This window comes from Rana temporaria, chromosome 5 (genome assembly GCF_905171775.1).
Source record: "Rana temporaria chromosome 5, aRanTem1.1, whole genome shotgun sequence".
Taxonomy (NCBI): domain Eukaryota; kingdom Metazoa; phylum Chordata; class Amphibia; order Anura; family Ranidae; genus Rana; species Rana temporaria.
In genome coordinates this window covers 19,060,734-19,079,724 of record NC_053493.1, presented here as the reverse complement: position 1 = coordinate 19,079,724, position 18,991 = coordinate 19,060,734, and the positions used below count along the sequence as shown (strand labels likewise).

General features: G+C 49.3%; 1 protein-coding gene across 2 annotated transcripts in view; it reads right to left on the bottom strand.

The window, feature by feature from the left end:
- CTDSPL (CTD small phosphatase like) overlaps positions 1-2,692 on the bottom strand; it is a 113,735-nt gene extending 111,043 nt beyond the window's left edge. The window contains exon 1 of one of the 2 annotated variants that reach the window (XM_040352239.1): positions 2,383-2,692. In XM_040352239.1, the coding sequence (XP_040208173.1) occupies positions 2,383-2,458 (76 nt within the window). In that variant the 5' untranslated portion in view covers positions 2,459-2,692. The remainder of the gene's footprint in view (positions 1-2,382) is intronic. The other variant, XM_040352240.1, reaches the window with a different exon arrangement.
- Between the last annotated feature and the right edge of the window lie 16,299 nt (positions 2,693-18,991).

The following is an 18,991-nucleotide window of genomic DNA, read 5'->3' as shown; positions in this document are numbered from 1 at the left end:
CCCTTCAACCAGTCAGGATCCCACCCCTTCAACCAGTCAGGATCCCACCCCTTCAACCAGTCAGGATCCCACCCCTTCAACCAGTCAGGATCCCACCCCTTCAACCAGTCAGGATCCCACCCCTTCAACCAGTCAGGATCCCACCCCTCAACCAGTCAGGATCCCACCCCTCAACCAGTCAGGATCCCACCCCCTCAACCAGTCAGGATCCCACCCCCTCAACCAGTCAGGATCCCACCCCCTCAACCAGTCAGGATCCCACCCCTCAACCAGTCAGGATCCCACCCCCTCAACCAGTCAGGATCCCACCCCCTCAACCAGTCAGGATCCCACCCCCTCAACCAGTCAGGATCCCACCCCCTCAACCAGTCAGGATCCCACCCCCTCAACCAGTCAGGATCCCACCCCTTCAACCAGTCAGGATCCCACCCCTTCAACCAGTCAGGATCCCACCCCTTCAACCAGTCAGGATCCCACCCCTTCAACCAGTCAGGATCCCACCCCTTCAACCAGTCAGGATCCCACCCCTTCAACCAGTCAGGATCCCACCCCTCAACCAGTCAGGATCCCACCCCTTCAACCAGTCAGGATCCCACCCCTCAACCAGTCAGGATCCCACCCCTTCAACCAGTCAGGATCCCACCCCCTCAACCAGTCAGGATCCCACCCCCTCAACCAGTCAGGATCCCACCCCCTCAACCAGTCAGGATCCCACCCCCTCAACCAGTCAGGATCCCACCCCCTCAACCAGTCAGGATCCCACCCCTCAACCAGTCAGGATCCCACCCCCTCAACCAGTCAGGATCCCACCCCCTCAACCAGTCAGGATCCCACCCCCTCAACCAGTCAGGATCCCACCCCCTCAACCAGTCAGGATCCCACCCCCTCAACCAGTCAGGATCCCACCCCCTCAACCAGTCAGGATCCCACCCCCTCAACCAGTCAGGATCCCACCCCCTCAACCAGTCAGGATCCCACCACAAAACATTTCACAAACTCAATACAAAGTAAACTAGTCTTCATGGTAATAGTTATGCTACCCAAAGGCAACCTCTTCATGTGAGCATCAGGGGGTGAAAGGGTTGGAGAAGAAACCACTCTGACGTGAATGTGGGGGGGCAAAGGGAACCTGTTGATGCAAAGTCATGGGGGGGGGGGGGGTAGAGGGAACCGTTATTGGGACACTATCCCTATCAGTGACACCAAGGTTGGGGCAGAATTCCTCTCACTGACACTAAAGATGGGGTATTGTTTACTCCCACTGATGCCAGGACATTTTCCACGCCCAATGGCCCTAGTCCAGCCCCCCAGGACTCCTCTCCTGGGCACTGTACCCCCACCCTGGACATCTGACCCTTGGCCTGGGCACAGTAAGCCTCCACCTAGGGAATAGGACTCCTCTCCTGGGCACAGTACCCCCCCCCCCCCCCGGGCCTCTAACCCTTCTCCTGGGCACCATACCCCCCTCCCTGGGCATTTAACTTTTCTCCTGGGTGCAATATCTGCTTCTCCTGGGCACTGTACCCCCCTCCTTGGGCATCCGACCCTTCTTCGGGCACTGTACCCCCCTCCTTGGTCATCTGACCCCCTCTCTGGGGCGCTGTCCCTCCCCTCCGTGGGCATCTGACCCCCCTATCCTCCTGGGCACTGCACCCCCCCCCTCCCTGGGCCTTTGACCCTTCTCCTGGGCACAATACCCCCTTCCCTGGGCATTCAACTTTTCTCCTGGGTGAAATATCTGCTTCTCCTGGGCACTGTACCCCCCTCCTTGGGAATCTGACCCTTCTCTGAGGCGCTGTACCTCCCCTCCCTGGGCATCTGACCCCTATCCTGGGCACCGCATCCCCCCCCCCCCCCCCCCCAGGCGTCTGACCCTTCTCCTGGGCACCATACCCCCCTCCCTGGGCATTCAACTTTTCTCCTGGGTGCAATATCTGCTTCTCCTGGGCACTGTACCCCCCTCCCTGGGCATCTGACCCTTCTCCTGGGCACCATACTCCCCTCCCTAGGCATTCAACTTTTCTCCTGGGTGCAATATCTGCTTCTCCTGGGCACTGTACCCCCCTCCTTGGGCCTCTGACCCTTCTCCTGGGCACCATACCCCCCTCCCTGGGCATTCAACTTTTCTCCTGGGTGCAATATCTGCTTCTCCTGGGCACTGTACCCACCCCCTCTGGCATCTGACCCTTCGGCCACCCTTCTCCTGGGTACAGGACCCCCTTCATGGAGGTCCAACTATTCTCAAGGCCACAGATCACCGTCCCCCCTTCATATTATCTATGACAGACTCCTCCCCTTTCGGGGTGTCTCCCCCCCTTCTCCTGGGCACAGTACAGTCTTTATAATATAATATCAGGCCCCTCCCCCTCCCGGGCGTCTCACCCTTCTCCTGGGCACAGGACAGGACGGCCTCCTCCTTGGGGTTGGTGAGCTGGGTGATGACGGACGTGCCGTCCATGGGGGTGGCTCGGCTCTCCTCTTCTGGCCGCTCGGATAGTCTTTAGCCGGGTGCGAGCTGCTGTGGGCTCCCCCGGGGCTCCGGGCGCTGTGCCTGCCTCCTCAGCATGTAGTCCGGTGCTCTCCTGTAATCTCCGGGGGGTCCCCGTCCTCCCCGCACTCCGCTCCCCTCACCTTCCCAACATGGACGACGGGCCGCCACCACATAAACAAGGGGCGGGGCTCTCTCATACACCCCTCCACCGCCGCCGCCGGACTACGCCAAAGGGCCCCGCCCTCCTCTCCGGCAACTGGAGGGTTAGCCGCGGCGGGCGTGGCCAGGAGGAGGGGAGGGCGGGGACGGGCGCTCTGTGATTGGAGGGAGGAGACGTGGATGACAGGAGGGCGGGGATGGGTTGGAGTATGAAAGCTCCTGCGCAGATTACGCGCACTGAGCTGGGAACGCTGTCACGTGGCCTGTTCAGCCAGCAGAGGGCGCGTTAATAGTAGATCTAATGGCAAAACTTTTTTCTTTCTATGCTGAATACAGTAGAGGAGGGTTATAACCCATGTTGTGCCCCCATTGGGGAGATTTCCCTTCACTTCCTGTCACATAGCCAAAACAGGAAGTGAGGAGAGTCACCAAAACTACTGTCCCCCATTGCAAGATTTCTCCTCTATTCCTGTTCTGGTGACAACCCAAAACTTGGGATTTTCTCTCACTTTGATAACGGGAAACAGGACAAATGGAGGGCGAGTCTCCCTAATGGGATCACAGACAGCAATAAACACCTGCTGGGTGTTCTAACCCTTCTCCACTCCAAAGTTTTGCATTTACTTACACTTTATCCACTTCAATACTGGCCCTTTCCCTCCTCCTGCCCAGGACAAATGTCAGCTCTCAGCGCTGTCACACTTTGAATGACAATTGCGCGGTCGTGCGGCACTGTACCCAAACTACACTTTTATCATTTTCTTCCCACAAATAGAGCTTTTCTTTGGCGGCATTTGATCTCTGGAGTTTTTTTTTTTTTGTTAAACAAACTAAAAAAGACCGAAATGTTTGAAAAAAATAAAAGTTTTTCTTTGTCTCTATAATAACATTTAGTTTTCTGCTTCACTGATGGGCACAGATGAGGAGGCACTGATATGTAGAATTGATGGGCAGTGATAGGTGGCACTGATGAGGAAACACTGTTATGTAGAATTGATGGAATAGGTGGCACTGATATGTAGAATTGATGGGCAGTGATAGGTGGCACTGATGAGGAGGCACTGTTATGTAGAATTGATGGAATAGGTGGCACTGATATGTAGAATTGATGGGCAGTGATAGGTGGCACTGATGAGGAGGCACTGTTATTTAGAATTGACGGAATAGGTGGCACTGATATGTAGAATTGATGGGCAGTGATAGGTGGCACTGATGAGGAAACACTGTTATGTAGAATTGATGGAATAGGTGGCACTGATATGTATAATTGATGGGCAGTGATAGGTGGCACTGATGAGGAGGCACTGTTATTTAGAATTGACGGAATAGGTGGCACTGATATGTAGAATTGATGGGCAGTGATAGGTGGCACTGATGAGGAGGCACTGTTATGTAGAATTGATGGAATAGGTGGCACTGATATGTATAATTGATGGGCAGTGATAGGTGGCACTGATGAGGAGGCACTGTTATGTAGAATTGATGGAATAGGTGGCACTGATATGTATAATTGATGGGCAGTGATAGGTGGCACTGATGAGGAGGTACTGTTACGTAGAATTGATGGGATAGGTGGCACTGATATGTAGAATTGATGGGCAGTGATAGGCACTGATAAGTTGGCACAGATGAGGAGGCACTGTTATGTAGAATTGATGGGATAAGTGGCACTGATATGTGGAATTGATGGGCACTGACAGGTGACACTGATGAACACTGATAAGTTGACACTGATATGTAGAATTGATGGGCAGTGATAGGCGGCACTGTTGGACACTGACAGGCGGCACTGAATGGCGGAACTGATGGGCACTGACTGGCACTAATAGGCGACACTGATTGTCACTTTGATGGGCACTGAAAGGCGCTTCTGATGGGGCACTGACTGGCAGATGATGATCTTTTGCCCCCCCCCCCCCCGGCACACATGGGTAGTGATCTGTGAACGCTGTGTACTTCCGCAAATATGTGAGCCGGCTCCATTGAAAGCCAGTCCAGATCACAATGCAGATATGTGGACAGAGCCTAAATCAACCCCTGTGTGTTTTATAAAGTAGCTCATGCACTACTTATGATGCAGAGCGGCACCATTTCAGCCAATTCAAAGGAATGGGCTGAAATCACACTGCACCCAAATCGCACGTGAAACACACAGCTCGTTCCTCTGCAATTCATTCAAGGCCCAAATCCCTTTTTTGTTCGGGTAAAAAAAATATATCCTTTTAAATCCTATGGAACTCTTCTCACCTGTGCTCCGTGGGTTGCGGCACGTTTTTTTTAAACTCCTGCCTGGTGCATTTCTAACCGCCTCCCTCCCACGGTATAGAAAAATGATGGCAAACGGGATCCCCTCTTGTTCTGGGCCGCCGTGTTATGACATCAGCCAGTCTCACGCTGATCACAGGAGCCAATGACGAGACTCTTTATCCATGTGATCGGCCGTGTCCAATCACAGTTGATTACATGTAAACACGGAAGTGCCGGTAATCAGCTCTCCTCACGCTAACAGCGCATGGGAGAGGAGAGCCAATCAGTGTCATTTCCTCACAGGGGAGACTGTACAGCAGGGTTGCCAACTTTCAGTAAATTTACAGTTTGTAAAATCCGTAATTTTTGCATCTGTCCATAAATGTCCATTATGGACGTGTAGTCTGTATGTCCGTAATGGGCATTTATGGACAGATGCAAAAATTACAGATTTTACAAACTGTTTGTAAATTTACTGACGGTTGGCAACCCTTCTGTACAGGCGATCAGGGAACTTATCATCAGTGCAGCCCCAACAGTGCCCATCAGTGATACCAATCTGTGCCCATCAGTGATACCAATCTGTGCCCATTAATGAGGCCATTCTGTGCCCATCAGTGATGCAAGTCATTGCTGCCTTCCAGTGCCGCCTATCTGTGCCCATAAGTGCTGCCTATCATTGCCCATAAGTGCCCCCTACCAGTACCTATTAGTGCCACCTATCAGTGCCCATCAGTACTGCCTATTATTGCCAACTAGCAGTGCTCATCTGTGCTGCCTATCAGTGCCCATAAGTGCCACCTATCCATGCCAACTAGCAGTGCCCATCAGTACTGCCTATTAGTGCCAACTAGCAGTGCTCATCTGTGCTGCCTATCAGTGCCCATAAGTGCCACCTATCCATGCCAACTAGCAGTGCTCATCAGTGCTGCCTATCAGTGCCCATAAGTGCTGCCTATCTGTGCCAACTAGCAGTGCTCATCAGTGCTGCCTATCCGTGCCAACTAGCAGTGCTGCCTATAAGTGGCGCCTATCCGTGCCAACAAGCAGTGCTCATCAGTGCTGCCTATCTGTGCCAACTATTAGTGCTCATCAGTGTCGCCTATCAGTGCCCATAAATGCCGCCTATCTGTGCCAACTATCAGTGCCTATAAATGCCACCTATAATTGCCCATTAGTGTCCCCTACCAGTGCCTAATAGTGCCTTCTACCAGTGCCCATTAGTTCCTCACTGCCACCTATTAGTGCCCATTAGTGCCACTGCATATTAGTGCCTCCTCATCAGTGCACATCAGTGAAGGAGAAAAATTACTTCTGTCAGAAAATTTGTAAATAAGAAAACCTTTTTTTTCTTTCCTTGTATTTCTAGCAAAAAATTAAAACCGCAGTGGTGATTAAGTCCCACCAAAAGAAAGGTCTATTTGTGTGAAAAAAAATATAAAATTTCAATTTGAGTAAAGCGTTAAATGACCGTGCAATTAACATTCAAAGTGTGACAGCGCTGAATGCTGAAAATTGTCCTGGGCAGGAAGGGGGGGAGGGGGGATGTGCCCGGTACGCAAGTGGTGAAAAACCAAACCAAAAGCACCCTTCCCAACTAAAATGAATAGAAAACACATGAAAAATGCACCTGCTGTGCGTTTCTTGAGTCACACCTCTACGTTTCATTGGTGCAGGTGATTGTAGTCAGGAGTCCAGAAAACGCAGCAAAAATGCCTATACGTTACTGCTGCGTTTTCTTTTTTCCAACGGGGCACTGTGAAAAAGCACCCTAAACACTCTGGGCCAGATTCAGATAGGTCAGCGGATCTTTAGATCCGCGTAACCTATCTGATTTACGTTACGCCGCCGCAAGTTTTTGAGGCAAGTGCTTTATTCAGAAAGCACTTGCCTCTAAAGTTGTGGCGGCGTATCGTAAATCCCCCGGCGGAATTCAAATTCCGCGGCTAGGGGGCCATCTAAAATTTAAATCAGGCGCATCCCCGCGCCGATCGAACAGCGCATGCGCCGTCCGCAAATTTTCCCAGCGTGCATTGCTCCAAATGATGTTGCAAGGACGTCATTGGTTTCGGGAACGACGGCCATACTTAACATAGGATACGCCGCACTTACCCCTCCTATAGCAGGGGTAACTTTCCGCCGGAAAAAGCCGAACGCAAACGACGTGAAAAAAAAGCGCCGGGCGGTCGTTCGTTTCTGAATCGGCGTAAATGCTCATTTGCATATTCGACGCCTAAAAGATACGGAAGCGCCACCTAGCGGCCGGCCTGGAAATGCAGCCTAAGATCCGACGGTGTAAATCACTTAAACCTGTCGGATCTTAGGCATATCTATGCGTAACCTGATTCTATGAATCAGTCGCAGGAGATACGCCGTCGTATCTTCTTTCTGAATCCGGCCAATAGACACTAACTTTTGCCCTGAAGCTAAATATAATACTATTTTTTTTTCCTGCCTAAAACACACCGACCCCAAGGCTAGGTTCAAACTTTGCATTCCGCCAATGTGCATTATTGTGCATGTTTTTAATATTCTTTTCAATGGGCTGCCCTACATGTGACAAACGTGCCAAAGAAGCTCATGAACCTTTTTGGGCATTGAGCTTCCCACACCAGGGTCATTTGGGTAGTTTCTGTTGCCATTTTGATTTAAAAAGAGTATACACAGTTGATTGTTGATAGGAATGAGCCGAACACCCCCCCCCCCGTTCGGTTCGCACCAGAACCTTTGAACGGAACGAACGTTCGCGCAAACATTTAGAACCCCATTTGCGTCTATGGGACTCGAATGTTCGAATTCAAAAGTGCTCATTTTAAAGCCTAATATGCAAGTTATTGTCGTAAAACGTGTTTGAGAACCCGGGTCTCGCCCGAGGGAACATGTATCAATGGCAAAAAGTTTTAAAAAACGGTCGTTTTTTCATCATTGGTATCTACTTCAGGACTCCTGAAAAAACTACAGTTTTTAAAACTTTTTTTCCATTGATACATGTTCCCTCGGGCAGGACCCGGGTTCTCAAAGACGTTTTCACGGGCATACTATAGACACCCAGCAGGTACAATATTTAAAGGAATTTAAAAAAAAATGTTTTAATTTAAAGTGGAGGTTCACCCTATAAAAAATTTCTAACACTACATCCAGCCCAGTTCTGCATATAAAATGACACTGACCTTTTTTTTTTTTTTTCGTAGATAGCGTTTAGCCATGGAATTCACCGCGGCTTCCGGCTAGGGAATCCCGCGGGAGTGGGCGTTCCTATTGACATGCCAATTGATTGACATGCTAAACGACGGCGCACACAGCGCGTCACGACTTCCCGAAAGAAGCTTGGGTCGGCTCGGCTCTATTCGGCGCCGGTGCGCAGACGCCGAATAGAGCCGAGCCGACCCGAGCTTCCTTCGGGAAGTCGTGACGCGCTGTGTGCGCCGTCGTTTAGCATGTCAATCAATTGGCATGTCAATAGGAACGCCCACTCCCGCGGGATTCCCTACCCGGAAGCCGCGGTGAATTCCACGGCTAAACGCTATCTACGGGGAAAAAAAAAAAAAGGTCAGTGTCATTTTATATGCAGAACTGGGCTGAATGTAGTGTTAGAATTTTTTTATAGGGTGAACCTCCACTTTAACCACTTACCCCCCGGACCATATTGCTGCCCAAAGACCAGAGTACTTTTTGCGATTCGGGACTGCGTCGCTTTAACAGACAATTGCGCGGTCGTGCGACGTGGCTCCCAAACAAAATTGGCGTCCTTTTTTTCCCACAAATAGAGCTTTCTTTTGGTGGTATTTGATCACCTCTGCGTTTTTTATTTTTTGCGCTATAAACAAAAATAGAACGACAATTTTGAAAAAAATGAATATTTTTTACTTTTTGCTGTAATAAATATCCCCCAAAAATATATAAAAAAACATTTTTTTTCCTCAGTTTAGGCCGATACGTATTCTTCTACATATTTTTCGTAAAAAAAATCGCAATAAGCGTTTATTGATTGGTTTGCGCAAAAGTTATAGCGTTTACAAAATAGGGGGTATTTGTATGGCATTTTTATTAATATTTTTTTTACTAGTAATGGCGGCGATCAGCGTTTTTTTTTTCGGTATTGCGACATTATGGCGGACACTTCGGACATTTTTGACACATTTTTGGGACCATTGGCATTTTTATAGCGATCAGTGCTATAAAAATGCATTAGATTACTATAAAAATGCCACTGGCAGTGAAGGGGTTAACACTAGGGGGCGGGGAAGGGGTTAAGTATGCCTGGGTGTGTTCTTACTGTGGGGGGGGGTGGCCTCACTAGGGGAAATCACGGATCTTCTGTTCATACATTGTATGAACAGAAAATCAGCATTTCCCCCGCTGACAGGACTGAGAGCTGTGTGTTTACACACACAGCTCCCGTTCCCCGCTCTGTACCGAGCGATCGCGTGTGCCCGGCGGCGATCGCGCCCGCCGGGCACACGCACGGGAGTCGGCGGCGCGCGTGCGCGCCTCCGGCGGCGCGCGTGCGCCCCTAGTGGCGGCTAAAAGGTAGGACGTCCATTTACGTGGTCTCGCCTAGGAGAGCCACCTTGTGGACGTATAATGACGGTGCGGCGACGGCAAGTGGTTAAGCATCATTAAAATCACTGCTCTTGAATCTTTAGGTGAAAACTACAGAGCACACGTGCAGTACACACCTAGTAACTTTAGGTGCAAACTACATAGCACAAGTGAAGTACACACCAAGTAGCTTTAGGTGCAAACTAAAGAGCACACGGGCAATACAACACGTGAGAACACTGCAGCTAGCACAATCAACTGCCTGACAAGAACTGATCTAACTAAACTACACAGTGTATAAATATATGTACAACTCCTAGGATGTATATATATCCTCTACACACTGTAAATTTAACTGACTAGCCTGCCTGCTCTATCTAGCTAGAAAAAAAAGACACTCTCTTTCTCTCTGACTGATCTATAACCAGCGCCGCAACACACTACACGAGGCCGCCCTGCAGGCGGCCTTTTATAGTGTGGGGCATGTACCAAAGCCCTGAGCCATAATTGGCCAAAGACACCCTGGCTTTGGCCAATTACGGCTCTCTGTACTGACGGCGCTGTGATTGGCCAAGCATGCGGGTTATAGTGCATGCTTGGCCAATCATCAGCGCGCAATGCCGCAGTGAATTATGGGCCGTGGCGCGTCACTCGAATTTGGCACGAACGACCCGTTTTGTTCGTGTTTCGACAAACAATCGAACAGGCAATGTTCGAGTCGAACATACGTTTGACTCGAACACGAAGCGCATCCCTATTGATTGATAATAAATGGATTCAGCCAATCACTTATCATGAAATGAGTGAAAGAAATGTTTTTGTGTTATCATTCATATCCTCTGAAAAATGGCCAAGAAATCATAAATTCTGCCAGGGTATGTAAACTTATGAGCACAGCTGTACATGCAGCGTCCTGGAATAAAGCCCAATTCCTGGACACCACATATTTACATTTTACATGGTTGCAAACAGGTTAAAGTATATCTAAAGCCAAAACTATGGGTAACCCCTTGCTGCTGGCACTATAACATAACATGGGGGGGGGGGGGATTTCTGATCACGTGTTTGCAATGATCACATGATTTGAGGCCGTCCTCAACTGCTGACTTGCTTACTGGGCACTTTCACCCCCTTCCTGCCCAGGCCAATTTTTCAGCTTTCAGTGCTGTCACATTCTAAATGGCAATTGCACGGTCATGCAACACTGTACCCATGTGACATAGTTTTTTCACACAAATACAGCTTTCTTTTGGTGTTATTTAAGCACCACTGGGAGTTTTATTTTTTTGCTACACAAACCCAACAAAAACGAAATTTTGAAAAAAATAATTTTTTTTTATAGTTTAATTTTGCTCCTTCATTGCTGTGCTCTGATGAGGCGGCACTGATGGGCACTGATGAGGCTGTACTGATAGGTGGCACTGGTAGGTGACACTGATAGGCAGCACTTATAAGTGGCACTGATGATGCACTGATGGCCACTGCTTAGCAGTACTTATGGGCATTTGTATGTGGCATTGGTGGGCACTGGTAGGTGGGCACTAGTAGGTGGGCACTGATGAGGCGGCAGTGGCTCTCTGTGTGCGGGACCAATGTCCAGTTTACACAAGCCAGTAACCTGTTTTTTTTTTCTCCTCAGAGGAAAAAAAAGGAGATTGCCAGCTTCTGTTTACATCATGTAATCAAGTGGTAAAGAGCCAGGATCATACTCCAATCTGTGATCAGCTGAGTCTTATGGACTCGCTAATCAAAGAGTGTGCCACCCATGCCCACAGGAAGTGCACAGGCAGCTCATGCACAGGAGGACGTACATGGCCGCCATCCTGGCAATTTAGGCTGTCTTTCGGCTATAGTACGGGCACAAAGAGGTTAAACAGAAAACGGGAGCTTTTATCCCCCAAAGAAAGTTATTGTTTAACCCCTTCCCGCTGGCCAGTGAAGGGAACTCTGAAGGCGTCAGCATACCAAGACATTTTGGACAATTTCATCCTCCCAACTTTGTGGGGACAGTTTGGGGATGAGCCCTTCCTGTTCCAACATGACTGCGCACCAGTGTATAAAGCAAGGTCCATAAAGACATGGATGAGGGAGTTTGGGGGGGTGGGGGAATGTGACTGGCCCGCACAGAGTCCTGGCCTCAACCTGATAGAACACCTTTGGGATGAATTCGAGTGGAGGTTGTGAGCCCCAGGCCTTCTCATCCAACATCAGTGCCTGACCTCACAAATGCGCTTCTGGAAGAATGGTCAAACATTCCCATAGACGCACTCCTAAACCTTGTGGACGGCCTTCCCAGAAGCATTGAAGCTGTTATAGATGCAAAGAGCGGGGCCAACTCAATATTAAACCCTACGGACTGAGACTGGGGTGTCATTATTGTTCATGTGTGTGTGAAGGCAGGCGTCCCAATACTTTTGACAATATAATGTATATGCAAATTGGATGCATTTTACACCACATGCAATTCGCATAACATGTGAATGTGACCGGCTTTCAATGGAGACGGTTCACTAGGGTTGCCACCTCATCCTTTTAAAACCAAACACATATTAATTACACAGATTCTGTGTCTGATTGACGCTGGGTTCACACTACTTTCATCCTACTTTGCTTTGTGTTCAATGTTTCCCTATGAGAGCGTCTTGTAGCGTCCTACACAAGTCGGTCCGACTTTGAAAATGCTCCCTGTACTACTTTTGGTCCTACATTGATCCTACTTCAGGCCCATTGAATATCATTGAAGTCGGACCAAAGTAGTATCCTGTTCATGAAAGTAGGATGGATGTAGGACCAATGTAGGATCAATGTAGGACCGATGTAGCAAAGCAAAGTAGGATGAAAGTAGTGTAGTAGTGTGAACCCAGCCTAAAGGGATGTGGTGGTGCGTCCATGAAGGGCACACGGGCGCCGCCCCCCTCTCTCCTTCCGTTCTTCTATCATCATAGATAGATATATGCATTGCAGGAATCTATCTATGGTCGCCGCTACGACCCCCTATTCAGGTGCCCCTTTTCGGGCGCCAGGCACCTGAATTACAGCGGCAGGGTATTTTTTGGAAGCACCTGATTAGAGCCGTAGGCATCAAAAAAGGTGAACAGCGGGTGCCATGCTGGGCGCTCGCTGTTCACTCAGCGTTGTGTAAGGAAAGCAAATGAATTCTCGCTTCCCTAACACTGAACCGCCTCTCAGCCAATCAGGTGCTCGGGTCTGTTACCTGTCACCTGATTGGCTAAAATGACAGGCGCTGTGATTGGACAGCTATATCAGGTGTCCAATCATAGCAGAGGGCGGGAAGAGAGGACGGGAGAAGACATCGAGGAGTGTGGAGGACACCACCGTGACAGGTAAGTGCCGGGCGGGCGGGGGATGCACACTGGCAGCATTTGATGGGCACAGTAGCGGCAATTGATGGGCACACTGGCAGCAATTGATGGGTACAGTAGCTGCGTTTGATGGTCACAGTGGCGACAATTTATGGTCACAGTGGCTGCGTTTGATGGTCACAGTGGCTGCGTTTGATGGGCACCGTGGCAGCAATTCATGGGCACAATGGCTGCGTTTGATGGGGCACAGTGGCTGCGTTTGATGGGGCACAGTGGCGGCAATTTATGGGCACAGTGGCTGTGTTTGATGGGGCACAGTGGCTGCATTTAATAGGCACAGTGGCTGCGTTTGATGGGGCACAGTGGCTGCATTTAATAGGCACAGTGGCTGCGTTTTATGGGCACAGTAGCTGCGTTTTATGGCACAGTGGTGGCAATTTATGGGCACAGTGGCAGTTTGTTTGCGCCTCCCCCAAAAATTTTGAGTACCAGCCGCCACTGGTGGCAACCCTATGGTTCACACATGTCTGGGGTGGGGTGACTGTGGTGCAAAATTGAAAAGGGTCGTGTGCGTTTTTGGGTTCGGTTCAGGTTGCGAATTTAGGGAAAATTTGCACCTGAACCGGTAAACAGGAATACAGCGGACTCCGGACTGCAAACCGCAGCCGGACATATGTGACCCCAGCTTTAGCCATTTCAGTCCAGGACAGTGTTGCCAACCTACCAGATTGAAATTTACTGGCACGACACCCAAAATTTACTGGCACAGCCACATTTTTACTGGTATTTCACAAAAGTTACTAAATTACATTTTTAGGTGCAAATTTCAGTATTTAGGCTACAAACAAGTACGCTAGGCAAATAGCAATGTGATTTAAGGGAGATATTAAGGTAAAAAAACATATTTTTGTTATTTTCGATATAATAAGGGCAAATTATTTAGTCACATCACCATCTGCCTCCACCCCCCTCTGCTACCAACACCCCCTGCCTCCACCCCCCTCTGCTACCAACACCCCCTGCCTTCACCCCCCTCTGTGGTGCCACAATCTCCCCCTGCCTTCAAACTCCCCCAGGCCCCCTGACTCCAATCACCCCCTGCCTCCATCCCCCTCTGCGGTGCCTCCATCCCCCTCTGCGGTGCCACCATCCCCCTCTGCGGTGCCACCAACACCCCCTGCCTCCAATCTCCCCCTGCCTCCATTGCCCCCTGCCTCCATCCCCCTCTGCGGTGCCACCGCAGCCACCATCACGCCCTGCCTCCAATCAGTGTCATCTTAAGAGCATTATAGGCCCCCGGGCAATACAGTGCACAGGGGCCCTGTCTACATAATCACGCACGAGAATTTACTGACAAATCATAAAATTTACTGTCAGAACCACATTTTTTACTGCCAGTGCAAAAAAAAGTACCTAAAATTACAGATTTCAGTGCCGAACAATGCAAATGTCAGTATTTAAACTATAAACATATACAGTAGCTAGTGCTATTAGCAATGTGTTTAAGTTAAACAAAAGTAAAAAAAAATGTCTTCATTGACATGAAGGTCAGGTTACTATAACCCAGCCAGCACAGAGTTTCCTCTTACATCAGAGTCTGCAGGATTCCCCCTTACAGTGAAAGGGAACTCTTATGTAAAGGGGAACGCTGCAGATCATGATCTAAGGAGGGAACTCTGATGTGGAGGGGGGCTCTGGTGACCAGAAACCACCTTATATCAGAGTCCACTGCTTTCTCTTTCCCACTTACATCAGGGTCCGCAGACTGAGTTCCCCCTTGCATTGTAAGGGGGGAATCCTGCAGACTCTGATGTAAAGGGGAACTCTGATGTGGGTGAGTAAATACACTAAGGTAAGGGGGGTCACTAATATAGGAGGGGGAACCTTTATATCAGTGCCCCCTTACATTTTTTTACATCAGCAACCCCCCGCACTCGTGGAGGACCGGATCTTCTCTGTGATTTACGCAAACTGGGCATGGGCAGTTCTAACCCGTCACTCTCCACAATTTTTTACTGGAGTTGCTGGGCAGCCGGTGGGGCCCCCCAGGCAAGCGGGGCCCCCCGGGCAACTTCCCAGCGTGCCCAATGGAAAAGATGGCCCTGCCTCCAATCTCCATGCGCAGTTCCAAGCCAAACCGATCTGGGCTATTTTTACTGCCACATTCCCGCAACGACGGACATTTACGAATGGGGTGAAAAAGTCCCCGTTTTTACAAACTGTCCGTAAAAATACGGACGGTTGGCAACACTGGTCCAGGAGAGGAACTCGTACAACTGCGCAAGACTGACCGACGGGAAGGTCGGAGGTCAGAAAATGCAGCACGTCTACGTTTTGCCGAGTTGCTCGGCTCGGCAGAGATTTGTAGAGGTTCTCTGTTTTCTGCTAAGAACAGTGCTGAGTGCGGCGATCCCTGGTGAGATATCAGGCTGTGCGTTATTCTCACCTCTCATTTTACTAATATTGCTTTGTGTCTCTTCACTTCTCTTATTATCTTTTTTTTTTTGTGCCGCTTTGTAACTTTTTGTCCCATAGGCTCCCAGAGAGCGGACGCGGGATCCGGACGCGGTTTGATCTCACGGCTCCATTCTATGTAATTGTGAGATTTCTCAATCTTACGCCTTTCCAGAGATCACAAGGTCTCATTTTCACATATTCCATCCCGACAAATAAATAGAAATGTTTTCCTGGAGGAAGATAACGGTTCCTGTTTAATCATTGCATAATCTTCTCCGCTCTGTAGAGTCTTGCCGGCTGGCAGAATAATTCTCACTCTGCAAACACCGCGCTTCACTGAGATGTCACTTGTCAAAATAGAGAGACGCCGGCTATTTACATTGCAAAGGAGAATCCGAATCTCCGACACGCGCAATGTACACACAGGGGAAGATCTGTAGGGCAGAAGACCGCACTGCGTGTCCCGGGTACGTGATTGGTGAGAGATAGAACATTTGCATGGATTTAATTCAATTTATGGGGGGGTGTGGGGGGTTCTGCAATCATGTCCAAAAATCTGCAAATTGCAAATCCTATGAGGGCTTGTTCACCAAGGTGAAACGCGTTGCCTTCTTAATTCTTAATGGCATCCCCATGCATCTATCAGACTTGGGTGTGTTCATGGCTGCTAAAACATATCCAAAAAAATCAAATTTCCTCATAGACTGAGGCCAAAATGTGTTCTGCTACATGTCTTTGGTAAAAAGAAAAAAAAAATCCAATAAGTGTACACACTATGGGCTAGATTCACGTAGGGGGACGCAAGTTTGTGCGGGCGTAGCGTATCCTATTTACGCTACGCCTCTGCAACTTAGACGGGCAAGTGCAGTATTCACAAAGCACTTGCTCCGTAAGTTGCAGCGGCGTAGCGTAAATCTGCCGGCGTAAGCGCGCCAAATTCAAATTGTCAAGAGGTGGGCGTGTTTTATGAAAATAAAACATGACCCCACGTAAATGACGTTTCTCACGAACGGCGAATGCGCCGGCCGTGAACTTATCCCAGTGCGCATGCTCCTAATCACGTCGCAAATAGTCAATGCTTTCGACGTGAACGTAATTTACGCAAAGCCCTATTCGCGAACGACTTACGCAAACGACGTAACATTTTTAAAATTCGACGCGGGAACGACGTCCATACTTAACATTGGCTATGCCTCATATAGCAGGAGTAACGTTACGCCGGAAAAAGTCTTACGCAAACGACGTAAAAAAATCCGCCGGGCGCACGTACGTTTCTGAATCGGCGTATCCAGCTCATTTGCATATTCTACGCTGAAATCGACCGCAGCGCCACCGTAAATATGCACCCTAAGATACGACGGCGTAAGAGACTTACGCCAGTCGGATCTTAGCCTAATTTTGGCGTATCTTGCTTTCTGAATACAGAAAGAAGATACGCCGGCGCAGATTTGAATTTACGTGGCGTATCAATAGATACGCCGGTGTAAATTCTTTCTGAATCTAGCCCTATATTGTCAAAAGTTTTGGGACGCCTGCTTTTACACGCACACATGAACTTTAACTACTTGAGGCCCGCGCTATAGCCAAATGACGGCTACAGCGCGGACCTGAAAATCCGGGAGGCCGTCATTATACAGCCTCCCCTTCGCACGCTCCCTGCTGTGATCATCGAGTCACTGAGGCTCGGGTGATCACCGATCCGAGTGAGGGGCCGATCCCGACCCCTTACCATGTGATCAGCTGTCAGCCAATGACAGCTGATCACGTGATGTAAACAAAGAATCGGTAATCGTTTTTTTTTCTCCTCGCGCTAACAGTGTGAGGAGGAAAAAAAGCCGATCACCGGCTTGTGCACAAGGGACATTGGTCCCGAAGAGAAAGGAGGCAGATGTGCCTCATCAGTGCCAGCTGCCAATTGCTACCTATCAATGCCCACAGTGCCACCTATCAATGCCCACAGTGTCACCTATTAATGCCCACAAGTGCCACCTATCAATGCCCACAAGTGCCACCTCTCAATGCCCACTAGTGATGCCAATCAGTGCCTCATCAGTGCCACCTGGCAATGCTGCCTATCAGTGTAACCCATCAGTGCCCATTATTGCAACCCATCAGTGTCCATCACTGCCACCCATCAGTGCCCATTACTGCCACCCATCAGTGCCACTTCTGAGTCCCCACCTATCAATGCCCTTCAATGCCACCTCTCAGTGCCGCCTATCAGTGCCCACCAGTGCCGCCTTATCAGTGCCCATCAGTGCAGCCCATCAGTGCCCATCAGTGCAGCCTCATCAGCGTACATCAATGAAGGAGAAAAATTACCTGTTTACAAAATTTTATAACAAAATATAAAAAAAATATATATATTTTTTTAAATCGTAGATACATTACACCGCCGCAAGTTTTCATCGCAAGTGCCTGTCTTCACCAAGCCCTTGCATGAAAGCTTACGCCGTTGGCCTCCGGCGTAAGCCCGCGTAATTCAAAGGGGCGTGTGCCATTTAAATTAGGCGCACTCCCGCGTCGGACCTACTGCGCATGCTCCGTTTTGAAATTTCCGCCGTGCTTTGCGCAAAGTGACATCATTTTTTCGAACGGTGACGTGCGTAGCGCACTTTCGTATTCCCGGACGTCTTACGCAAGAACAAATTTTTTTTAAATTTCGACGCGGGAACGACGGCCATACTTTATACAGCACATACGTGGGCTGTGTAAAGTTAGGGCAGGGAAAACGACGACTAAAATTGCGACGGGAAACTAGACTAGCAGGGACGTACCGAACGCGAAAATCCGTTGTGGATCGCCGTAACTCCTAATTTGCATACCCGAAGCTGGTTTACGACGCAAACTCCCCCCAGCGGCGGCCGCGGTACTGCATCCTAAGATCCGACAGTGTAAAACAATTACACCTGTCGGATCTTAGGGCTATCTATGCGTAACTGATTCTATGAATCAGCCGCATAGATACTCTGAGAGATACGACGGAGTATCTGAGATACTCCGTCGTATCTCGGCTGTGAATCTGGGCCATAGTGACAAAGACGATTCTCCTAGAGAAGAACATGCATCAAGTGTAGAGAATCAGGAAGAACAAAAGTCAAGTGGAGAGAATCATGAAGAACACGGGGCATATTCTTAAACATCTGAGGCGGCGGAACGTATGTCCTTTACGTTACACCGCCGCAAGTTTAAGTGGCAAGTGCCTGAGTCCCAAACCACTTACCTGTAAACTTGCGGCGGCGTCGCGTAAAGTCCACCCGCGCAAGCCCTCCTAATTCAAATGATCCTGGTAGGGGGCGTGGATCATTTAAATTAGGCGCGCTCCCGTGCCGATCGTAATGCGCATGCTCCGTCGGGTAAATTACCCGACGTGCATTGAGCTAAATGACGTCTCATGGACGTCATTTGTTTTGACTGTAACGTAAATGGCGTCCAGCGCCATTCACGGACGACTTACGCAAACGACGTTAAATTTTCAAATTTCGACGCGGGATCGACGGCCATACTTAATATTGAGTACGCCACCTAGGGGGCATCTTTATCTTTACGCCGCGTATCGCTTATGGAAACGACGTTAAAACACTACGGCGGGCAAGCGTACGTTAGAGAATCGGCGTGACTAGTCATTTGCATATTCTACGCTGACCGCTACCTAGCGGTCAGCGTAAATATTGCAGCCTAAGATACAACGGTGCAGGCCGTCGTATCTTAGGCATGTTTAAGTGTATCTCAGTTTGAGAATACACTTAAACATAGGATCGGACTTACGTCG